General features: G+C 47.3%; 1 protein-coding gene across 1 annotated transcript in view; it reads left to right on the top strand.

Moving 5' to 3' along the window:
- Col4a2 (collagen type IV alpha 2 chain) overlaps positions 1-25,438 on the top strand; it is a 155,502-nt gene that overhangs the window by 99,243 nt on the left and 30,821 nt on the right. Inside the window, exons 11-24 of the mRNA XM_020165712.2 lie at positions 1,239-1,274; positions 3,137-3,178; positions 4,837-4,929; positions 6,503-6,538; positions 7,026-7,076; positions 8,040-8,084; positions 12,179-12,232; positions 13,102-13,168; positions 15,309-15,419; positions 15,633-15,782; positions 20,600-20,692; positions 22,000-22,163; positions 24,136-24,208; positions 24,295-24,401. Of these exons, the coding sequence (XP_020021301.2) occupies positions 1,239-1,274; positions 3,137-3,178; positions 4,837-4,929; positions 6,503-6,538; positions 7,026-7,076; positions 8,040-8,084; positions 12,179-12,232; positions 13,102-13,168; positions 15,309-15,419; positions 15,633-15,782; positions 20,600-20,692; positions 22,000-22,163; positions 24,136-24,208; positions 24,295-24,401 (1,122 nt within the window). The remainder of the gene's footprint in view (positions 1-1,238; positions 1,275-3,136; positions 3,179-4,836; positions 4,930-6,502; positions 6,539-7,025; positions 7,077-8,039; positions 8,085-12,178; positions 12,233-13,101; positions 13,169-15,308; positions 15,420-15,632; positions 15,783-20,599; positions 20,693-21,999; positions 22,164-24,135; positions 24,209-24,294; positions 24,402-25,438) is intronic.

Genomic DNA, 25,438 nt, shown 5'->3' with positions numbered 1-25,438 from the left:
ATGGCCCTCGTGCCTCTCTGAGGGTCACAGTTACTCTCTCTTGCTGCCAATCCAATGATAGAGGGAGGTGTGGCAAGGCACACACTGGATGGAGACAGGCTTGCTCAGGAAAGATGAGAGAAGTTTTCACAACTGCTCATGCAGCCCCCAGCCCCTTCTGCCACTGTGTCTTGGCCACCAGGAGGTTTCTCATTCATCCTCCAAATTCTCTAGCAGTGAGACAGATAGGCCTTACATGACACGGGGGGAGATTTGGGCTCCAGGTGAGAGAGCTCTCAGAAAACCATCACTCAGGCCTGAGACAAGCTATAAAGATGCACTGAAGTCCGTTTCCTGACAGATCCTGGGAGAAAGTGAAGCAGGGGTGTTCGGGGAGTTTGTCTTGCTAACATTCACGTTTTCCTGCAGGCTGTGTCAGTAAATCATAGCTTTTGTTTTCACAAAGCCAGTTTCCCTGGTGCTAGGGAAACCATTTTTGCAAGCAGGCCTCTGTCAGGCCTTGAAAGATTCAGTCAAATGGAACGAAGCGAGGATTGTCTGCTGAGACATTATTTACTCTTTCACTGTGCATGGTTGCTGGCTTACTCACAGCACACAGACTGTGTAGTTTAGGGGTTTTATTCTTTAAATACAGTTCAGAGAAATCTGAGGGCCAGGTCTGTGTCCACTGAACTGACAGCTTCAGATCTTCATATGTGCCATGAAAATCATCCATGGTCCCCACCTACCCAGGCCTTGGCATCCACTTCTTTGTGTTTAAACACCCTTCTAATGTATTTTAAAGGCTTTTATTCTTAGATGGATGCTGACGCTGAGTGCTTACAGAAAGACACACAGTGGCACTTGCAGTTAGACCTACAGCGTGCGGTACAAGCCTGTAGGTTTATTCTGTCCGTGAGCATTTGCTGATCCATCACCAAAATGTGCTACAGTGTCTTGTGAGGGCTGCAGTCACAGGGCCTCACAGAGAAACAGAACAACAAGGAAACAGGTGAAGACAAAAGCCCAAATGCACAAAAGCAAACCTAGAACAGCTGTGTGACAGTGGCATTTCAGAGAACTGGTGACCCATCCTTCTTCTCAGAGGGATCACTCACTGAGACAGATGTGGGAACCACTCAGCATGCCGAGTGGTTTTCTAAGTGCACAGTAAATGGCCTCCCCAGGGTCTCCTAGCAGGTGTCATCTGGGCCCTGAAATAAAGAAAACAGTTCACAAGTGTCTTTGTATTTCTTCAGGGACCACCCGGACCCCCTGGACCAAAAGGACAACCGGTAAGATGAGGGTAAGGGGAGGAATAGGGTTGTGTGTGTGTGTGTGTGTATGTTTTGACTAGAGAACAACTTGGTAAACAACTATTTATTGCTTGTATCATGACGGGAACCATTTTGCAGGTTTTTTAAAAGTCTCGGCTTTCAAGGGCAAATCCCATTTGTGGCCCAGGCCATTTAAGTGAAGACGTCAAATAGTTGTGGTTTGTCGATCAGTTAGCACATTCTTGTTGCTATATGAAAATCACACTAATGAACATTTAATAGAAAACGTAGAGTAGACCATCATAGGGACAGCAGATACCTATCTATAGGTGCAAGTGACCAGGAGCGACAGGCTGTGACTGGACTTGCTGTAGGACAAAGGATGCTTACTTTTCCTGGGTGTAATGTCTGAGTTCTGTCTGAGACTAGATTGAGCCCTAGGAATGTACTCAGTGCTGCTCAGGTCAGGCAGAGCCCAAAGCCAGGCTATTCCCATCAGAGTGATTTTCCCATCAGAGGGGGATTATGAAGCACAAGTAGGTGGTTTGTTGGAACAGAGCTGGGAACATGGGTAAACGTCCAAACTGAGTAATGTTGATGAGGAAAATGTGTGATCAAACTCAGCATGTCAGACACACCAGGGTGCAGGGGCAAACATCTAAGCTCCGCCCCCATACAAATGTGTGCCCTTCCCACACTCCGGTTCCTACATCTGCTCCACATGAAGTCCCATTTCCTGACCCTTGGCAGTCATGGCTACCACCCACCCCCAAGCCCCCAGTCTCCCATCCCCTCCATCAGGGCTCAGGCTGGAACTGGAGCTGGTGAAGCTGCTGGAGTCCCCCGACACCCAGCAGCCTTGAGCAGGGTAGGAAGGCCCCAGGCCAAGAGCAGCGGAAGCCAGCAGGGCAGCCAGGCTCAGGAAGCAGTGGCCAAGACCCAGCTCGGGAGCAAGCATCAGATCTCCACGGGCTGCAAACAGCCCTGCTCACCCCTGACCAAGCCACTTCCTGGTGACTTTGACAAGCATCTCATGAGGCAGAGAGGGTCATAGGGGATGCAAATGACCTTATAATCTAGCCTGGTTGTGTTTCTGTGCTTTGATTTTAACTCCCAACTAGTCAGGCAAAAAGAAAAGGCAAAAATTAATTAAAAGCCTTGTTTTTATTTTCAGAAAATATCCAGGCATCGAAGGGGCAGACAGTATACCGCAGAGAGAAAGATTGGAAAAACCCCTCCCATGACTTTTTCTCACTGTGGGAATACAGAGACACTTGGAAAGCAGCACAGCTGTTTGGAAGTAAAAGGAAGGCGTGCTGTGTCTGTAATGCACATGAACTTGTGGGCCCTTCGTAGAACAGTTAAATAAATACTGGCTAAGACACAAGGCCTGACTTTGCTTCTTAGGCAAAAGTTGTTTGAAAAGTTCAGATAAAACCCCAAGAATCACCTAAATCATGGAACCTGATTCATTTTAAATACCTTAAAAATCATTTGAAAGATAGGAGGTGTTTGTATGAAATTAGGGTGACTTTACCAAAATGAGAAAAAAGGAAGATAAATTGTGATCTTCAAATATGGATTCTAGGGAATGACTGCTTTCTGAAAAGGTCCAGAACCCAAAGAAATGCTCTTTGACCCCACTTTGGAGAGCAGAATGCAGATTCATAGGACAGGGTCACTCCCAGCTTCCCTCCCCCAGTGGAGGCCTTGGTCAGAGGACCTCACAAGGAGTCCACTAGCTCCAGAGCTAGTGCACCATGCAGTTCTCAGTAGTGCTGCACATAAGGAGGCTGAGGGCTCTTTTTTCTAAAAGCATGACTGTATTTCACCGTGATTATTGACTTTTAAGGACTCACAGAAGCCACTTATCTTTTCAGGGCAACCGAGGACTTGGTTTTTATGGAGAAAAGGGTGAAAAGGTAGGAAACCTGGTGGGTTGGAGCACTGTACAGCAATCAGGAATACAGCATTGCAGTCGCCAAGGTCTACATGGTTATCTTGACTGTTCACATAGGGAAATAATCATTGTCATGTGCCAGGTTCTTAACCACACTCTACTGATAGTTATGGACCAGTAAGACAAGAATGTGAACTGTCTGGGTTGTTAGCCTAGACCTTTGATGAGGAAGTGTAGCTCCAGCCCATCTATCACTGGGAAGGAAGGGAATTTCCCCAAGGGTGGTCTTCTAATGCCTGGGACCTGGGGATGACTGAGGAGACCCAGCCAAGAGCGAAAGGTTGAAATGGAGTCAACAAGGGGCCAGGTGTTAGGGCCACAGTGGCTGGGCTCAAAGGCAGGAATGAGGACCGTGTGACTCTTATCATCCCTGGCAGTGCTAAGAGGCAAAGACCTTGTGGCCTGTAAGTGGAACATGGCACCCACACCCAGTGAGGCGACCTCATCAGCACAGTCACGTTGACTTGATATGACCTGCCTACTCCCCATGCAATAGACCTGTCCCCTTGTCCTCACTATGTGAGCACTGTCCCTGCATTTCTATTCTGATTCCTGATTGCAAGGCACACTACATGGAATTGAGTACTGCCCAGACAGGAAAGGTGTTCTTTGCATTAATATCATAGAAGAAATCACAAAAGAGAAAGAAACATTCAAGATCCAAATTTAAAGCCTCCCACAGTGAAATACACCAAAATGGTAAAAGAAAAGGAGAAAAATCTGGAAAGAAACCATTGATGGAGGGGGTGTCACACTGGGTACAGTGGAACTGAAGTTAATACAGTTCACAAAGAGCTTGTTCAGGTTATTTATGGAAACCTGCAAGGTCCTGGTAGGTGCTAGGGAGGTGAACAGTTTCAGGTAGTCTTAGAGTGCTTCGAGGGCACTCAAGATACACTGATGCGATGCTTTCAGCAGCTCATACAGCATCTCAGTTTGTGACTGTTCCTGTTAAGTGGTAGCTGGGCTCAAACTTGTATTATGTCTTTTCTATGTGGAAATAGCAAAAGAAGAGACAGTAGTTTTGTTTCTGTGTCAATTCAATTCTGCGAGGTGAAGTCAGAAAGTAATGAGGCTGGCTGCCCCGTGGTGTTGCAGAGGAGGGTCTCACCATCTGTGCTCCTCAGGGAACAGTGTCCCCTGCTAATGAGAGAAATGAAATTAAAGCAATCTTAAGATACGATCTTTATTTGAGACACTGCTTTTTATTGTATAAAAAGCCCTTTATCTGGTGATGTGGTGGTGAAACTGGAGTAGCCTTTCGTTTCATAGACATTTCTTATACTCTGGCCAGTCTTGGCAGGCAGTAGAGTGGTTTATAAGACATTTAGCTTCAGAGCTGATAGTTTCCTTATATAGAAATTCATCACAGGGAGATAATTTCATGGAAACAACTGCCAGCAAAAATTGTTAACATTCCGAGTGCCTGTGTCATGTGCATTCTAGAGCATTACTAGGAAAAGCAGGATTCAAAGATTTTACGATTATTTTGATTATTGGAATACAAGATGTGTATACACGTGGTAATGTGCAGAATTGAAATAGCCGTTCTGTAATGGGATCGTGCCATTATCTGATTCTTGCAATTTAAAATGTTTGCTTTTGCTAAACAATCCACAGGGAGACGTAGGACTGCCGGGACCCAATGGGATTCCATCAGACACCACTCTCATCGGGCCCACCATGACGACATACCACCCTGATCTGTACAAGGTACAGAGAGTGACTTGTGCAGAAAACACAAGAGGGCCCTCTCAGTACCCTCGGTGCTTCCAGGCATCTGCAGGGGTCATGATGAGATAGGTTCACCAGTCCATCCTCTTAAACACTTGTGATGAATTCAAAGCAATGTAAGATCTATGAAAAAGCACCCAGGTCTGTTCTGCACTAGGAGAGTCTCCAGTGCCGGGGTAGGTTGACAGTCATGGCATAATTCAAAGCCAGGAACACAGGACCATCTGAACAAAATGTATTCAGAAAAGGTAGACCTATTTTTCTCCTTTGCTAACACAAAGCACCTTTTCTTTCTAATCAAGGTCGATCGTCTGATGCTTTCCTTATATTTCTCTTAATGTCTTGTGTAATTAAAAATGCACTCTGTAGTCCCAGCTCCTCAGGAGGCTGAGATGGGAGGGTTGATTAAGCACACGGGACCAGCCTGGGCAACATAGGGAAAGCCCATCTTGAAATAATTAGATAAATAAATTAGATGATATAATATAATCAATATGATATTAGCCACTCTGGGGCTGAAGTAGACGTACTGCCCTCCCTGGGATTGAGAGCGGGTCTGTGGCCTTGTGGCTCAGGCAGAACAGCTCTCTCCAAGCCTTCCTGAGTCAGCGGAGATCATTATACCAGCTTCTCAGAGCTATGGAGAAATTCTGGGGGCCATGTGTGAAGGGCTCAGCATTGTGTTGGCACATATAATAACATGGGCATGAAATAAAAACCCCAAACTCCTAACAGAATATAGTCCCCACCTGCCATCATGGGGGTTGGGTCCTCAGTCATGGGTGGGATTGGTGGACAGGGCTCCAGCCTTAGGGCAGTTGTGACCTGAGTTACATGTGACTATTGACAAACATGGCCTGAAGGTGGCAGGCAAGGACTCTTTCCTATCAGGCCAGCAGCCCGAGGGTGGAGGGACCAAGGCAGGTTTGCTTCATGCTGAAATCCTCAAACTTCCACCTAAGACTTCCTTTCCTTTCTGCCACCAAGTTGGCGATGGGTTCTCAGCCAGCCTGCAGGGGCAGTCATGAACCACACGATCCCAAGTACTGTCAGGAGAAGCAGAGACCAAGGAGCTTGCCAGTCAAAAAATAGAAGAAACAAAATTACCATTGTTTCTCAAGCCATTTTGCTTGAGACGTTAATGTTCCAAATGCAAGGACTTCCTAGTAATATTTTATTCAAATGACTAAGACCATCAGGTGCCCTTCCTGGGCATGTCCTCCCACTGTGGGAGGGGCTGACATTGGGAGATGGCATCCACCTGGAGCTGATAGGGGCCTGTAACTGGTAGGTGACAAAGGCACCTGCACAGGTGAGGAAAGACTTCGGAGAACCAACATGATTTCACTTATCCTGTGAAATTCTCAAGAAATAGCATGGGTTTTTTTCACTTCAATTTTGAATTTGCAAAATGTGGGAGCACATGGTTGCAATTATTAATAAGGATTATTTAGAGGTTTGCTAAATAATCATATCATAAACCCTGACTGATTTTTAAAGGTTGCTATTCTGAAATTAATGAGGGTCTCTTAACTTTGCATATTCTTCACAGGGTGAAAAGGGGAGCGAGGGAGAGCCGGGGACACAGGTAAGAAACGACAAAGTCGCCTCTCCACACACATAGCTGCTCAGTTCGTGGGGCTCTTATTGGAATGGCAGCTTGGGCCAAGCCACATGCTCGTGGTCTCTCATGTACCTTCTAAGCAAGGACGTTTGATTGTTTATACTTTTTTCAGAAAACAGTTTTAGAATGTCCTCCTTTTACATAATGAACACTGGCTAGTCAACATTTTCTGGTTGCAAAATGGACCTGATGGTGTGTGAGTGTTGGGCTGGGGAGGGTGATGAGCTGGCCTCTGTTCTGGGATGAGGGGTCGCTCTGCCCTCTTGTTCATCCCATCCAGCTCATGGCGTGTGGATAGAAGTAATCCAGGCACACTGTGAACTTTCTTGGCACCCACGTGACCCTGTGTTGGCATGGTGTCACCTGGGAGGGGAGCCCTGGAGCTGGGAAGGCTGCCGTGTCAAGGCAGTGGCTCCAGGGCGCTGCTCACATTCTCTTCCGTCTCTTCTAGGGCATTTCCGTGAAGGGCGAGGAAGGAGTCATGGGTTTTCCAGGAGCTCGGGTGAGCTGTGGTTGTTTGTTTGGTTTGGTTTTGCTTTTGAACGGACTTTCTTTTCTTTCGAGCGGTTTTAAGTTTGCAGTAAAATAGAGCAGAAATTAGAGATTTCCCATTGCCTTCTAACCCCTTCCCATGTTCACACGGTGCTGCAGTGAACGTGCATGGACCTCCCATTTTCACCTGACACTGACTTTTTTTTTAAAAGCAGTACACATGCACTTCGAGGACAAGAAGGGACAAAACTCAAGACTTTCCTGCTGATGTTAGGCTCAGCTTGACTGAGGGAGAGTGTCTGGAACATGGGTTGATTTCTGATTGCTCCAGGAGTCTAACAAGAATGTTCTAGTGGGGTTCACTCCTGAAAGGCAAGTGCCACCTGCAGAACCCTGGCCTGAGCGCCACCTGCCACTTCTGCTCTCAGCCCTTGGCCAGGCCTAACCCAGGCTGGGAAATGTGGTCAGAGCCCTGAGCCCAGGATGAAGGAGTGTGAGTTTGGGTGACCATCTGGTAGTCACTACCACTAAAAATACATGGTTTGCAGTCTCCCAAATAATAAGCTATGAGCCTTTTTACATTTTTACCATACTGTCTTTGTGGGTTTCTCTTATTTCTTTCAGTGGTAAAAATGTACCATTGTTTGAAAGTGTCAGTAACATGACTTACTTCCTTCAGAAGATACAAGTCTCTGTGTGGTTTTGATGAGTCTCATGGGAAAGGTGGCTTTGCACTTCTGAGGGATGGCTTTCTTCCTTTTTGTCTTTTTACCATAGTTATACCTTTGTACACTCCTTTCCAAAAGGGGAGAATGTGTTCCGTGGTCTGTACATAGGGCCAAGGCTGGCCTCTGGTTGCCACTCTGCAACCAGAGAAGGCTACTTTGGTTCTTGTCACTACCACAACGCAGCCCTCTGGAAACTCGCTGCATGTTCTGAGCTGTTCATTGCTTCTATTTTCTATTCAATCCAGGGTCTTCCTGGCCTTGATGGAGAAAAAGGATCCCTAGGACAGAAGGTAGGTGTATGGCATAGAATGAAGTCTATTCCGGCCTAAGACTTCTTCCAGAGTCTTGCAGATAAGCAGTGCTATCACAAAAAGGGAATATTACTCCCCAGAAGATAAAAAAACTTTAAGACCTTCCTGCATTTACAGGAACATAAAAAATCCAGACTCTTCACAACCCTTACAGATCACTCACCTTTGCAAACAGTCTGTTAGTCTCTCAACCATTCCCTCCTTAAGTCTCCATCACTCAGCCCCTGCCTGGGACTCCACACCACTGTGTCATCTTTGTCACGCCTAGCAAGGTTGTCAACTTTTGGTGACTGAGGTTCCACCCCTGTTTTTTAAAGCTTAGTAAACACTAGGACACATTATATTCAGCGATGACCTAGTTTGTTATCTATGTTCTCAGGACATTTTTAAAAGAAAACTCATCATGAATCTGCATCAGATTTAAAATTATCTAAACATGGCATCCTGCAAGAAAGTACACATCATTTTTTAATCAATGATTTATTTCTTTTCAATATTCGTTGTATTCACAAGGTCAGTCAGTGATCTCATGGTGGACAGGCCTTGGGGTACTGCAAAAGGTCAGTGTCAGCTCACAGGTGACGCATAGCTGTACATGCAAACATTTAGCAATTAAAGGGGTAAACGTGTCCGCTCTTCTGCCCCATCTTATCTCTTATTACGGGAGATTGCTCCCCGTCAGTACACACACATCAGTCACAGTACATAGACGGACCACATTCACTCACCGGGGAGTGGGACCTCATTTCCAGCCAACTTGCAGTCAGCATCATGGTGTGTGCATCCTGGTGCCTGTGGCTGGCACTGTCACTGCAAGCTCCCAGCAGGTGCACAGAAACCAGTTCAGCCTCAGAATCATAGCTCCCTTGAATCCTGCTCAGATTCCATAGCAAGTGGTCACATGACACTAGAGGACAGGGCGGCTGTGGAGAGCAGGCACTGGGATAGAGGAGTCCACCGTGCATATTGTGGAATGTCAGGTAAACTTGCCTCTTGGACGCTGTTTCTTACCTCCATGGGCTCCTGCCACGGGCTGCACTGTCCCAGGATCTTGGTATTGACCACTCATAGTTAAGAACAGTCCTAATTGCTCCCTGCAATCTTATTACTGTCCTTTTATCCTAAACTCAAGCCAGAGATCTGACTTGGGTCTTGCCCCACTGCCATCCACTCCCATCATAGTGGTTAGTGGTAGAAGTATCCGGTAAGATAGTACATTGGGGGAGCAGCTGTGCACACTGCACCCAACCTAAGGTGAGATGGTCACGTTCTAGCTGAAGGATGACAATAAGCAGATGTTGGAAAGAGACAGAGGGCTAACATAGATATTCATATCCAAAAGTCGTGTTCCCACCCACCCATGTAATTAAAGTGCTACTGCTCCAGTTTGACTGCCTGTGACGGGCTAGTGACATTGTAGTTATTTTAGTTCCTCTATGCCCAACACAAAGGAATTACAGTGTTTAAAAGTATGGTTCAACACAGCTGCCCCTGGACCCAGAAGGCCACAAATGACAGCAAGAGGCCCAGCAAGCCCTGGCCACCTGGTCTCCTGACTGCTGTGGCCCAGATGCGAGGATGACAGGGACACCCTGCAGTCATACAGCTTGGGAAGACACAGACGTCTGTGGTTAAGTGGGTTAGAGGAAATAGTTTACTGACTGTGGAAACGGAAATGGTAGGACATACACAAATGACTCAGGGTCCTGCACGTTAGTACAAACCATGCCGAAGTGTGTCTGCTCTACGTTAGCCAAGTAACCCAGCTGCTGTCCCCTTCCCATCTCCCCAACCCCAGCTAGCTTTCCAGTTGTGCTCACAGACTTTGGTCTTATGATATGAAATACAGCTAGACACCAAAAGCAGCAAGGAACAACTATGAACAGTAACCAACGTAAACAGTACGTCAAAGAGGGAGGAGCCAAGGAAGAAAACCCATCCTGGGAAAGATTTTACCTAATGTTACCTAAACACAGAATTCGCCCTCTGCGCGCACACACATGCACGCACATACACCCCACTGGAATTACCAGAATTCAGCTAGCTCTAAAAGGGAATGGAGGTATGTCTTATGGTTTTGGTTGTGTTAAATTTTCTTTAAAAAAAAATAGAGAATGTTCCCCTCCTTTTTCTAGGGAAGACATTTTTAGTAACTGAGTAAAGGTTTCTCGGCCTGGAATTATTGTCAGAAGTGTTCACAGAGACCTGATCTCACGAGCAGAGGACACCAATAACAGCTCTAGTGTAGTGTTGTTGGAGATCTTCTGCTCTTGGTAGGACCATCTGTGCCACATCACATCCCTTCGGACCCCAGAGAGGTTCCATCTACCATGACACGATAGCAAATAACGTGGACCGTTACCACATCATCAAGTGTATTGGTTACAGCTCAGTGACATGGTTACTGCTCAGGAGTGAACAGGGGACACTAATTGCACACTGGGTTCTTTTTTTTGAGGAGTACTGGGGTTTGAACTCAGGGCTTCATGCTTGCTAGGCAGGTGCTCGACCCCTTGAGCCACTCGGCCAATGCCACACTAGGTACTGAAACCTTGCTGACTGCAGTTTCTCCTGCACTTCACTTCTTCCCTCTCCAAGCTGGCAGAGCTTCTCTGAGGAAACTCTCTGGGATGTCTCTCCCACGAGGGCCCTGAGTTCTGCTCCACCTAACTCATGCCCTGAGGTCCACAGAGATGAGAAAGGACCAGACACCAGAAACTGGAGAGAGTCATGTTCAGACAACCCAAGACAGTAACCTGCCCACAAGTGCTTGGAAAGTAGAGCCTTCTCTAGAAGAGTCCGAGCATAAACTTTTTAACATCATGCTCTTGCCAGCTCCTGGGGACTTCACCTAGTGACTTTCCTGAGCCTCATTTGGGTTATTTCTACCCTCAAAAAACCAGAAAATTGACTGCCTATGAATCTTGAGCTCCACCTAGTGTGAGAATAGAATGAGTCCCGGTGTCAACCACAGGCCCAGTACAGAAACGGTTCAGCCAGTCTGAAGGCTCATCCAGCATGTGGTTTTCAGCATACGAGCTCCTGGATTTCAAGATATCATGAAACAGTCAAATAATGCACACTGCTGTAGCAGCAGCCTGGGACCTCCTGGGTTGGGGGTGGGGGGCTATACCTCACATGGCCTTTGACAAAAAAGGACAAAAGTCTAGACTTTACGAAGCTTTGCCTGGCTGTCCAGACACCTGGTGATGTGACTCATGGAGACGAGCTTCTTCAGTAAGTGTTCAAAGAAACTTGGAAACAAAATTAGTCTTACAGACTTTTTTTAAATGAAGAGAAAAATTCTAAATTACGAGGATTTAGGTCTGGTGGAGTGGCTCAAGTGATAAGAGTGTCTGCATAGCAAGCATAAGGCCCTGAGTTCAAACCCCAGTAATACAAAAAAAAAAAAAAAATGGGGCTAGTGAACTGGCTCAAGTGGTAAGAGCACCTACCTAGCAAGCCCGAGGCCCTGAGTTCAAACACCAGTGCCACCCCCCAAAATATAGGCTTTAATATTTCTATTTGGTGTCAATTGAAACTTTTCAAAATCCATCTTGGGGGAAGATTTTAGCAGATGGATCATGTGTCAATCACAAAAGCAGGGATATTGGGGCAGCCTAGAATGACCTATAAGGAAGTGCCAGCCTCCTCCATGAGCAACTCGTGGGCCTCACATAGCCTCCAGCCTCCACATTGACTAATGTGGAGAAAACTCAGGAACAAAGACAAACATCACACAGATCCACAGAGACAAAGTGGATCAAATCCACACAGAGGGCTGGGTTTTCTCAAAACACCCACCACCGAAAAGATCCTAAAAACAAAAACAAAAGGAAGAAGCCATTGTGAGAAAGGAGACCTGAGAGACATAGGAGGTAAATGCTGTATGTGACTCCTGGCTCAAGCAAAGCAACTTTAAACAACACCTTTTTGAGTCAGGGGAAACCGACATACACTGGGAAGTCAGGGATTTTAATGACCTATCAGTCGGATGTGGGATATGGTGTTGTGTCACTTTGTAAAGTTCTATGTTAAGAGATGAAAGTAAACAACAAACGTCTCTTTTGCAGGGAAGCAGAGGCCTGGATGGTTTCCAAGGCCCCGGGGGACCAAGAGGACCCAAGGTGATTCCTTGTTTCATGTCTCTCCTTCTGATGGTGTCCTGCTCACCCCAGTGAAGAAGGAGGCAGCTCCACCCCATGTAGTACAAGCTGACCAAGCACATGGACCCTAGTTCTGAACACACAATATGGAAGTAGTTTATCGGTCACCTGTACTGCCCAGCTGAGGAGGATGCCGTGAGCCATGCCAGGCTGCCCGGGCTGTACTTGGGCCTGCCCCTGAGCAGAGTGGACCGGCATGGCTACAGGAGTCAGGCTTTGTAGTCACAAAATGAGGAGTGCACCCAGTCCCCAAGAAAGGACAGGACTCGTGTGACTAATTGTGTGGGCTTTCAGGGAGGTGATCCCCTTTGGCGAAGGATTGTGGGATGAGCCAGTCCAGTTGACAGGGAACACAGCCTGGTGGGTGGAATGTCACTCTGGGGAATATCCTGGAAGAGCAGGAGAGTTTGGGGTAGGCCTGGGGTCCCTGTGGGCCACAGATGTGCGGGCAGTCCTTGAGAGCATGTGTGTCTGGGAAGAGATGGTATCTCACCAGAGTGTCCTCACCTCCGCCTCTGGCTGCCCTTGTTGGATGGCTCGGACACCACGAAACACCATAATGGTCTGATCTTCAGAACACCCAATTCCCTGGACATTTGTGGTGTCCAGTAAGGATTTCACAATGAGATTGTCACATGCCAGGGTGCTCTGTCTTGGTGTCTGGCTGGTGGCTGCAATGCTCAGCCTTCCCATTGCCACATGGTGGATATGGTCTGGATTGGTCAGATGGCTGATCTGCTACACCAGTATCTACATTCAGCTTTATTCTTTGGGAATTTGGAATATGATGAAAAACTCCAAAGGCTTTGTTCATGTTCTTCTGTCCCCAGGGAGAACCAGGGGAGCGGGGACCTCCAGGACCACCTGCCTACTCGCCTCACCCCTCCCTGGCAAAAGGTTGGTATAACTCCCCACGTGATATAGCCTCACACACACACCTTCTTCTGTGGACACAGGGGTGAACTTTCAAGATAAGTTTTCTAAGCAAAACAAAATAAAATGAAGGTGTTCAGCACCAAACCTTCAAGACTGCGTCTTGGCTCAAGGTGTCGTTCAAGACCATTGCTTTGGCTCTGCCTAGCAGAGCACTAAGTCCCGCCTAGTCAAGTCCCCAGGGAATTCCTCACTTGTATGGGGCCAGCCTTCTGTGCCTCGTGAAGCCTCCCAGAGATGTATCTCTGGTGGACTGGGAGCCATTCGTAAGCTTATCTTGAGATCTGTGCTGAGCATCCATGATCCATCTTGTAAAACCAGTACTTCACTTCCCACCCGTGTGTGTGACGCATCTGCCAAGCCCAAAGCCCCACTGAGCAGGAACAGGAGGCTGCTGTGATGTGATTTAGGACTGGTTATCTTGGCAAAGTGGAAATACTGCCTTTGAGGCTTTGGGAGAGTAATTTTTAACTTAAAGTCCATGGCGTCTCTTTTGCATTTTTCAAAACACCACCAAGAGCCCAGGATTCATTTAGTCTTCCATCACTCTGTGTTCCCAGGCATCGTGCAGAAAGGTGGGTGCTTTTAAAATTCACCTTTCCCATGTGCAGATATAGAAATGCCATCATGCCCTCCCTGTCACTTGGTCACACTCCTGGCTGTTGGTGAGCTAGAATGTACCTGAGCTGCATTCCAGGGTTTCTTAGAATCAAAGGTTGGCTGCTAAAAGTTGCTAGATCTTTTATAAAGTAGCCATTTTGAACTTGGCAGAGTGCACAAAGGGGAGAAGAGTTTATAGTAAAAGCAATGATTGCAGAGTATCTAAATTCAAAGTACCTTGCTATTCTTCCAAACAAATGGTAAGGTCTGAGAGTTCAAATAGCACCTCCTCTCTCTTTAGCCACCATTTATGTAGTGTTTAGTGTATACCAGGTTGGAATTGCACCTGTCCCTTATATATTCATCCTACTATCCCTGTGAGGTGTGGATGATGGTGGGCCTGAGACAGAAACGGAACCACAGGGAAGTTGAGTGACTTGCCTGAGGTCCTGTGTGCACCAAATAGAGGAGCAAGATTCAGACTGGACCACAGTCAGCCTCCACCACTCAGTAAGGAGTCAGAACAGAGCCAGGACTTCAGTCTCTCACATTCACAACTCAAGTGTGATGCCCACAAATTCTCACCTTACTTTAAGGAATTGTTTTGATATGAAAAAGTTGAAGCTTATATAGAGTGATGGCTTTCCTATAAGCTACTTACTGATGGCCGTGTAACAAAACGTCCTATTTTCTTCTCTTGCCTCTCATCTTTCCTATTACGTTCCAGAAAGAGGTGCTAGCCAGTAGTGTGTTGCTACTTACACGACAAAAAGAACACCACCATGTGACTTTGTGTTTGTTCATGTGGGGAGGAAAGCATAAGAGCCGTGTACTGTTATTTATCTGGCACTTGGTGTTGGAAGCCCAAAAGGGCAGGGAGCATGGCCTCCAGCCTCAGGATTTCTGATCCTGTCACTCCTGACCTGAAGGGAGCTTTGATCTCAGCTCCTTATTCTACCTGACTTCCCACAAATCCATCCCCTGTACCCTGCACTCCAGCCTAGTCCTCCCAGCCTAGTCCACTGGGCTGGACTCAGTCACTGTACTTTGTCCCCTCTGGATGCTCTTCCCTGGCTTGTAGCAGGGGCTGCAATGCTGTCTGTACATAGGAGATTGTGAAGTCAAATGCTTGGGAAGTATTCAGTGCTGATCCCCCTGTACACGGGAAGGTCTGGAAAGTAACAGTTTTATTATTGGTATAATTCCTCAATATTGCAATTCCTCAATCTTAGAGATTCCTTCAAAAAAATCTTACCTGCCTTTGCAAATTCTTTTTAGTTTCCGTGTCTTTATATTGTTTCACATTTATAGGAATCTTATATCATCCCTATTTAATTGGAATGAGAATACCGAAAACAGACCTTCTCCCTCCATCTTTTAAGCGCATCCCCCACACGCCACGCAGCGTGCAGAATATTAAGCATTCAGTGTAAAAGTGAGCGACTTCCGAGACCTGTGCAATGCAGCATTCTTAATCCCATGGTGGGACTTGTCTTGGTTCCAGGTGCCCGAGGTGACCCAGGATTCCCAGGAGCTCATGGGGAACCAGGATTCCGGGGGGAGCCAGGAGACCCTGGCCCCATAGGCCCCCCTGGCCTGTCCATTGGAGATGAAGGTAAGGGAGTTGGTCACATCAGGCCATATTGCTGGGGGGTGGGGGGGAGTGTCTTTTTTAAAGCCGATGATTGATGATGAAATATGCCACCCCTTATGTTGTCCTGGAACTGTGAATTCCCTGGTTCTGCCTATTGTCCCCTGTGGACGCGAACACCTGTGTGACCATTACATATCAAAAAGTCATGTTGCTGTGAATGCTGCTGCATTTCAGATGATAGGAGAGGCCTGCCTGGTGAGATGGGACCCAAAGGCTTCATTGGAGACCCAGGCCTTCCTGCACTCTACCCTGGCCCACCTGGAGAGCACGGAAAGCCAGGGCTCCAGGGAGCCCCCGGGATTGCCGGACCACCTGGACCAGATGGTGAGTGGAAGGCATGTGCCAGTGTTTAGATGGAGCCTGACCCGGCTAGGCTTTTTGGGATTTCTTTCTTTTTTGGCAGTACTGGGGTTTGAAGTCAGAGCCCCGCACTTGCTAGGCAGGAGCTCTACCATGTGGACCACATATCCTCAGCCCTTTTTTTTTTTTCATTTTTCTTTTATTATTCCTATGTGCATACAAGGCTTGGGTCATTTCTCCCCCCTGCCCCCACCCCCTCCCTTACCACCCACTCCACCCCCTCCCGCTCCCCCCCCTCAATACCCAGCAGAAACTATTTTGCCCTTATCTCTAATTTTGTTGTAGAGAGAGTATAAGCAATAACAGGAAGGAATAAGGGTTTTTGCTGGTTGAGATAAGGATAGCTATACAGGGCATTGACTCACATTGATTTCCTGTGCGTGGGTGTTACCTTCTAGGTTAATTCTTTTTGATCTAACCTTTTCTCTAGTTCCTGGTCCCCTTCTCCTATTGGCCTCAGTTGCTTTAAGGTATCTGCTTTAGTTTCTCTGCGTTAAGGGCAACAAATGCTAGCTAATTTTTTAGGTGTCTTACCTATCCTCACCCCTCCCTTGTGTGCTCTCGCTTTTATCATGTGCTCAAAGTCCAATCCCCTTGTTGTGTTTGCCCTTGATCTAATGTCCACATATGAGGGAGAACATACGATTTTTGGTCTTTTGGGCCAGGCTAACCTCACTCAGAATGATGTTCTCCAATTCCATCCATTTACCAGCGAATGATAACATTTCGTTCTTCTTCATGGCTGCATAAAATTCCATTGTGTATAGAGACCACATTTTCTTAATCCATTCGTCAGTGGTGGGGCATCTTGGCTGTTTCCATAACTTGGCTATTGTGGCTCTTTTTCGAATAGGGTCTACATCTTTGCCTGGGCCAGCCTGGACTGGCTTCCTATTTATGTCTTCCATATAATTGGGCAGGTGAGCACCACCACACCCAGTTTCATTGGCTGAGATGGGGTCTCACTAACTTTTTGCCTGGGCTGACGTCAAACTGCCATCCTGTCATCTCTGCCTCCCAAGAAGCTGGAATGACCTCTGTGAGCTATCTTGCCTGTCTTTTCTGCTAAATAATTCTGAGCTAATCCAGCAGGCCAGGGAATGAAGATAGGGTGGGCATGCCAAAGGCCACACAGGCTCCTGCACCGTGAGGGGTGGCTGCTGCGGCCTCAGGGGAGCCGCTGAGGTGCTGTAAGGAGATGTGAGCCGAAATCACCATCCCAGTGTCTGTGTGATCAGTTCTGGGCACCTCCTCCTAGTGGGGCTCTCCTTGATTCATGGCCTCGTCTCCCCTGTTTCACCAACAACAGACAGGACCTGCCTTCTCAGCCATGACTGACAGGTGGTGATAGTTGGGGGCCAGAAGACGGGGCCATGTTATCTGCACAAACAACTGGCCCCTTCGGCCCAGGCCAGGCGAGACTAGGAGACCAGGAAAGTCTGTAAGGAGGGGACACGAGCAGGACCGTGCCGCTTCACAGTGCTCTAGAGCCACCAGGCATGGTGTCTTGGGTTGCCAGCGCTCTCAGCTGAGGAGGGGAAAATGTGTGCTGCAGCTTTGATCTGGCCATGCACAAGGGTATTCTTCAACTTCAGCACCTAGATACACTTCAGATGTCGTGAAGTTCCTCACGGGGACATTTCATCCCCACAGGACGTTGGGTAAGGAGGCCCTGGAAGAAGATATGAGGTCATACCTTCTCTCTGTGCGACATTCGCCCAACTTTAGCAGTCTCTTCTTTTCAAATAGCTTAGTTCAGGACTGGAGCTGTCGCTCCAAGGGTAGAGCGCCTGCTTTGAGAGCATCTACTTTCCAAGCACAAAGCCCTGAGTTCAAACCCAGTCCCCCCACACACACACATACACACACTCACACAAAAATACACTCTAGAATAGTTGGCTTCAAATTTCCTGACATCACCTCCAGTAATCTCTTCTGGCTTCTTATCTTCAGAGAAAGAACATTCTATTTGCCATGGACAGTGTTTGATCGCAGTTGAATTTCAAACTTGAAGGTCAATGTTCTTATTGCATTTGGAAGATTCTTCTCTTTGCCACCTTTAGAGGGAAGATTATTGAAGATATTAGAAATGTATCTCTACATGCTTCTTTCACTCAAAAAAAATTACAAGTCAGTTGGGCAGTGGTGGCTCACCCTTGTAATCCTAGCTCCTTGGGAGGCTGATATCAGGAGGATAGAGGTTTGAGGCCAGCCTGGGCAAATAATTTGAAAGACCCCCATCTCTAAAATAACCAGAGCAAAATGGACTGGGGGTGTGGCTCAAGTGGTAGAGCACCTGCTGGGTAAGCATGAAGCTCTGAGTTCAAACCCCAGTCCCACCAAAAAGAAAATCACAAGTCACCCTTTCTGTTTCTATTTCATGTTCTACAGTAGACTTTTAACTCAACATGATCCTACTTTGCCAATTTCATTTCAACTGGAAAAATCGCAGATTCCCACATTCATTTGAAAAGTTTTGAGTGCAGGCATTTCCCTGGATTAGGAGTTTGCCAAGTGGTTTGAGCAGTGTTATCTTTGATATTTTCTATCAGCTGGAGGTCTGTTTATGTGTTAATGTGACATCTGTGGTAGTAGCTACAGTGCCACGAGCATTTCCTTTCCTGGGTTTTCCTTGTTCGGAACAGAACATGTGCTAAAAATAAAAGCATAAAAACATGCCACTGTGAGTGGAGACCTGCTTAGCCATTGTTCCTATTGCCGATTCCATTTTAGTAAAGACACAAGCACACGCCATGTTGATTTATAAATCTTGCTCAGTAAATCTGATTTACTGATGCACTAACATAAGTCAAGTGCAAACAAATTATTTCTCATCTGTATTGTAGACTGATGAGGGAAACTTATAAACTAGACAGAGGAGCATCAGATAAAAGTTTATCAACTGAAAACATTGGAAAGCACAGGACTTAAATACATGACTTTTCCCCTGTGAGACCACATTGTTTCCAAATCACCCCCCAACCTCCCCCACCACCCCTGCACCCCACCCCCAGCTTTTTTTTAGCAACCTCTTACACAAAAAGTAGCCAGCCATAATGACCTTTTGAAAGTGTCTGCATATAGTTGTAATTTAGTTTCAGTAACCTGATTCCCACAGAGTTGGACTTTTCCCCTGGAATGAAACTTAGATTCTTTCTCATAAAGTCATTTCACCCTGTTTTATATGTTGCTACTGATGAAAACCAGACTTTTAGTCTTTTGCAGTTCCAGTAAAAATCAAGCTGTGAAGTCAGTTTTCTTTCTGGGTGACATATTTTGCTTACCCCATTTTCAGTTCTGTTAGCCAAATCAAGGGTCAGGCTGCTCTGCTCTGGTTTAAATCAGAATGCCGCAAGATCTGTCACGACCATTGGCCAAAGTCTCCTGAGGACATCAGAGGTGCACTGCAGTCTGTCAGACTGGTTTGAAATCATGAATGAATCAAATAAAGGAAAACAACCTCAGATGAGGGAACGAGAGAAGGATGTCACCTTATCATAGAACATCCTTTTGCTTTCTTTTTCTTTTTATGGCAGTACTAAGATTTGAACTCCACCACTCGAGCCACTCCCCCAGCCCCTCATTGCTTTCTCCTAGCATAACTTTAAAAGGAACATTAGTTTGTTTAGTGTGTCAAATGCATCCCCACCTCTCAACTGTGAGCTCCCTAAGGGCCTGGTTCCCAGTGTGGACGCAGCCTGGCACAACTTAGATACTGGATCCTTTTTGGTGAGTAAATGAATGCACTTGCAGGAAATGTGTGATCAGATCAGATTACATGCGACGATATTCACGTACCTCTCCATCAGAATTTATCCTCCCGTGGGAGCTCTCTCACTCTCCAGGCCCACTACTCTCTCTCCAACCACTGAGTAAAAGTCCTTAAAATCTGTTTTCCTCGCCATCCACTTCCTGATGGGCTTGTTCCCTCCTCCCCTCCAGTACCATGCTGTGTTTGTGGCCACATGCCTTCTGTCTTGTTTGGAGGAGTCCATTCATTCTTTGGAGCTATGACCACTGCTAGATTTAACAGTGCGGAGCAGAAGAGAAAGTAGTCAGGAGACATGGTCAATCCATGATGCCCAGCTCGGCTCACCTGGACATGCACAGCCCATGTCCACCATGAGGTGGCACTCTTTCCTTAGGCCCAGTGAGTTTCAGCAAGCATTAAAACAGATGTTTTATACTTTTGTCAGAAGTCCCTGCTTGGGATTATTGGAGCACAGCACCAATAGCGATCTTGAAGAACCCTGATCTTTGGGGCCAGGGGTGGAGAAGACTGAGAAGGTGCGGTCAAGGTTGTTCCTTGAGGTTGGCCACCCCTAATCCCAACTGGTCACTAGGGATCCATGTTACACTGAATGTGTGTATGTGTGCACAAGAAGGAGAAAGCGGAAGGTGGGGAAGAGTATAACCACACATGTGCTCCCACTGCAGAAAAATGAACAGAGGATAGCTGAGCTCATCTTAATTCTGGTTTTTTGGAGGGAGAATCAGAAATGCATAGTAGTCTTGAAAAACTAAAACCTTTCTTTGGACTTGCTTCTCAAAAGGAATGTTTTTTTATCTCTATACTTCAGTGGAAAAACTAAACTCACAGGCTCTGATGTTTCTTTCCCACCCTGGGGATGTTGCCACAGAGCCATCCGTGTTTCTGTGGTCACAGGTGTTGGAATGGACCTGAAGCCTCTGACCACTGGGGGAGACTTGGCTGAGAATCTGCCTTCTTGGGGTGCTGTGGTGTGGAGGCTGACATTCCTCTCCTGTGATTCTTTCTTTAGGTTTCCTGTTTGGCCTTAAAGGAGCAGAAGGAAGAGTGGGCTATCCTGGGCCATCTGGTTTCCCAGGGGCTCGAGGACAGAAAGGATGGAAAGGTAAGGAGCCACAACCTGACCTCTGACCTCTGAGTCTACCTGGGCTTGCTGACCCATCCCCATCCATTTGTTTGGACCTGCAGGTTGAGCATCTCTGATCCGAAATCTGAAATGCTCCAAAATCCATAACTTTTTGATTGCCAACATGACAGCACAAGTGGAAAATTGCACACCTGACCTCATGTGATGGGTCACAGACTAGACATTGGTGCACTAGAAACGAGTATAACTAATTCATCTGGGTTAATTACATGATATCTCTCGGTCCCTTCCCAAGATATCATGTATGTGCAAGTATTTCCCAATCTGAAACCTTTCTGATACCGGGCATTCTGGCTATGTCTTCCTACTGGCTCTCCACCCTCTTCTGCGTCCTTCTCATGGAGCTCCCAGCAATAGAGCTTGGCTCTGGAGAAAGGAGGCACATTTGCTCCTTGGGCTGAATTCAGATGATGGGTCCTCAGGGCCCAGGAGTTGCAACAAGACACCTAAGAAGTGTTCGTGCAGACCAGAACTCTGCTCTATCCTGTCCACACTTAGCAGGCAGTTGGACTTGCCCTGGCCTTAGTCTGTGGATGACAAGTCCTAGGGCTGGTCCAGGGTTCCTCTCCATGAGATTATCTGGGACCTCGGAGGCTTCTGCTCAGCTCCCCACCTCTAAACGTGGGCAGCGTGTCCACTCAGTGCCCCACTATGATGGCACAGCCTGAGGCAGACTGCAGGAGTCAGATGGCCTGGGGGTGAGCAAGTCCTCCTATGGTGAGTCACACAGTCTGGCCACCTGTGCCACAACCAGCAGGGTACACATTGCCGCCTGGCCCCTGGGTCCCACCATGGCAAGACAGAAGAGAAGTCAGGTACTTCTTCCCTGCTCACTCACAACCTTGGCCTCTGAGACACAGTTCTTGCCAGGCTGCCTTCCACCCTAGGGTCCTGGAACCCATTCTTCCCCTCACCCCTTATGCCCAGAGGTGGCAACCCCAAAGCTGCAGCCCTAGGTTTCTCAACATTCTCCATAGCACCCTCAGCTCAGCCTATTCCTCTATAAAGGGTCCCCACTGTTTAGTATTCAGTTATCATCAGAGTGAGATTCTGTGCCTCGGGAGACCACGACTGAACCCTTAAGTGACTTTCAATTAGCCTCAGTTTTGCTCATCCAAGAACATGTATGGAAATCCCCACCAGAACATATAGTGTGCACAAAGTACCCAACGGTGTCTAGTCCACAAGACCTTCTTCCTGCCAGCCCTCCCACCTGTCTTCTTCCCCTGCGAGTTTAACAGACGCCCCTCTCCCACACACTGCAGGTGACACTGGGGACTGTAAGTGCGCAGAAAGCGATCAGTTCATCGGGGGTCTCCCAGGACTGCCAGGACCCAAGGGCTTGCCAGGTTTCAATGGAGAGCCAGGAAAGAAAGGGGATCAAGGAGAACCTGGACAGCACGGTATCCCTGGGTTTCCAGGGTTCAAGGTGAGAGAATGGGGCCCTCTAGTGACTAACCTTACCACAGAGCTGACAACATCCCTGAGACTTGCCCCGCTGCTCCTTTTTTTTTTATTTAAGTTAGTACAGCTTTAGATCATCCGCGTTTGTGCAGCCAATGTATAGAAATGAAAACCCACATGTTTGACTTTTACCAGTGGGTCTGTGAAATGGCGCGGTCATTGTGGAAGACAGTGTCACACTTCCTCAAAAAGTTACACTAGGGTTACCACAGACCTGGAGATTCCACTCCTAGACATATACCCAAGGAACTGAAGAACATGTGGCTTCATTTTGTGCCTTGTGGAAGATCTACCTGGTATAGATCTTTCTTCTTTAGGCAATCATAACTCACCAAAGATTTCAAAGCAGAGTTAAGCAAAGAATTACACTTTTTTACTTTTTACCTTAAAAAGAGAACTGCAGGGGATTTATAAAGTGAAAACTCCATTTTATATATTCAGCAAGAGGAAAAACTTTCTCAGGACACTTAACCAAGGACAGTTTGAACAAGGACTCCACATTGTCATGAACGAGGTTTGTCCACACAGAGCTACGAGGCACAGAAGGCCACGACTCCTGATTGCTCTATGGCACAGGAGCAGTGCAGATGAAAATGAGATCCTTGATTCCATGCCCTAAATGTTCTCAGAAAATGCACAGGAAAATTCCATAAAAAATAATCACTGCTATTTTAATCTTAGTTGAAAAAACAAGACCATGTCCAAATCATGGCTGTCTAAGCAGAAGAAGTTGCATGCAGTGAGAATCACACACTTCTACTGACAAAACAAGCAGGACCCTCACTTGTTTAGAAAGTGATTGGATCATTCCTAGGAGCCATTCTGTGCCCTTGAAATACCCACATGGTTCAAGTGCACATCCCCAGGTGTGTTCCACATGTGTCCTCAAGATTTCTGTCCAAATGCCTCTGGTTGTTGTGTTGTTCTGCACTTAATTATATGTGTGTCAGGAAACCCCACTGCAGTAGCAATGGCTGAGATGATTTCTGTGGTTAGCTAGTTGGGTTTTTTGTTTTGTTTTAGTATTTGTACTGATAGAATCTGACAGAGTACTTGAAGCACAGTGTTGATCAATACTTAGCTACTGAGCATCATCTGTGGGTGAGATGCTTTCCTGGATACTGGAAGAATGGTGCCCTTTTCTGCGAAGAACTAAATCAGTAAATCCAGGATCTGTGGAATTCTCTTAGAGAAGAGAACTCACAATCACTCAGAACATTCCCTTTAATTAAGCCAGCACTCAGCTCACACATTCTTGCAAATAGCATCAACCAAGATACACCCCAAACTAGCACCTCACACATATTAAAATACAGTCCCAAACCACAGACCTGCCCATTCCAGTCCATTGGCAGCTCCGCTAGATTCTACAGCCTGACGTGTGAGCGTCCCTGCGGTGAGCTGCTGCCTAAAGCTCACTGTCTCAGCCTTAAGCTCCACTTTTGTTCTCAACATCGAAGCATCACAAATGTTTATTACCTGCCTGGATCTCTAAGGATTGCAGTTAAGATTTAAATAGCCCTGTGTTAGGTCAGTGATTCTGAGAGTGACTGGGTCTATGAATCCTTGGGACCTTTACGAAATGCAGGTCCTAGGTCAGCTGCCCCAGGGCGGGGCCTGCTTCTGCATCTCTCACCAGTCCCCAGGCCATGAATGGATTGACTCTAGGTTTCCACTGTCCAGCCACCTGGGCAACTTCCATCACACTACACTTATTTAAATTCAATTCCTTGGTCCCCTATGCACAGAGCCAGGGTTTGATAGCCACTGTGGTTAGTGGTCACTTGCCAGACAGCCCAGGGGCAGAGAGTTTCCGGTGCTGTGTAAAGTTCTCTTGGACATGACTGGCCCGATGACAGGCAGAGAGGCTCGTTCTCTGCTCAGAAATCCAGCACAGTCTAAAGGAGGAAGACATGTCTGTGGGTTTGTTTCCACAGGGAGCGCCTGGCCTCATTGGAGTTCCTGGACCCAAGGGAGTAAAAGGAGATTCTAGAACAATTACCACCAAAGGTCAGTCTATGTAAGCAAGCAGTTCTTGGATCACTTGACTCCTGTGAGGACTGTAGGAGAAGATTCACATGCAAACTGTCTCCCAGGTGAGAGGGGACAGCCAGGTGTCCCAGGCGTGCACGGCATGAAAGGCGACGATGGTATCCCAGGGCGTGATGGGCTCGACGGATTTCCTGGCCTTCCCGGTCCCCCGGTGAGTAGTGGTCGACATTGGGGTGGACCTGGCCCTTTCATCTTCACCTTCGTGTTCTTCAAACTCCCGAGAGGCAGGCAGTGTTGGTGGTGGCACTGACCCAAGCTGATGCACAGGACAGCCTGGTCTGTTTTAGAAGAATTAATTGTTTAGGAAATAGTGAATAACGTCAGAAGCCAAGCTCAGAGCGAACACTTAAAAGTCAGAGTGTAAATAAATAAATATTCCCCGTGATGGGACCCCCTCAAAGCATGATGTTCTAAATGAGTGGCAGAGCCCTTTTTTTCCAGGATAAATGATAGAATAGACAGTTTGGGTTTGCGACAAGCATGCCAACATTGGAAGGGGACATCCGACCCCTGCAGAGGTCCGTCTCCATTCCTCAGGCAGACTGGGGGCAGGCAGCGACTGACTATGGAGGTGACCCCTCCTCACCCCCTCCCTCACCTTCACCCTGCATCCTGGCAGCCTCCTAGTCCACTCTGGGGTTTCCTCCGCTTACAACTCTGCAGCATCCTTTCTGGCCTCTCTCATTCTCTCCTTCATTCCTTGTTCTTCCGGTGGCTGTTGGCCCGTGGCGCTTACGTGCTTTGCTTTAGCTTCCTAAGGCTGCTGGGGCCAGATGCCTTGGGCTCGGTGGCTCCACAGCAGAACATGACTCTGGTCGCTCCGGGGCTACAAGCTGACTCACCACATTGCAAGGGGCTCCTTCTGGAGCTGAGGCCCTCGGCCCTTCCTCGGCCACTAGGTGGCTGTCACCCCATCATGTGTGTGCTGGTGTCTGTGTCTTTTAGTGGGGGGAAAGTTCTCTTGGAATATGACCCACCGTAAGGCTCATCTTCCCTTCATGCTCTGTTCTGACCCTATTTCCAAACAAGGTCCCATGCAGAGATGCGGGGTGTGACCTCAACTTCACTTGGGGAACATTCAACCCATACTCCTCCCCCACTCCTCTACGCAGGGCTTCACACCTGGTTCTAGCCTGGCTTATCTACCTTGCCTCATGGCTTGGCCACCTTCTCTGTCCTCAGTGTGAG

This window comes from Castor canadensis, chromosome 10, assembly GCF_047511655.1.
Source record: "Castor canadensis chromosome 10, mCasCan1.hap1v2, whole genome shotgun sequence".
NCBI classification, from domain to species: Eukaryota; Metazoa; Chordata; class Mammalia; order Rodentia; family Castoridae; genus Castor; species Castor canadensis.
This window is presented reverse-complemented; position numbering and strand designations above follow the sequence as displayed.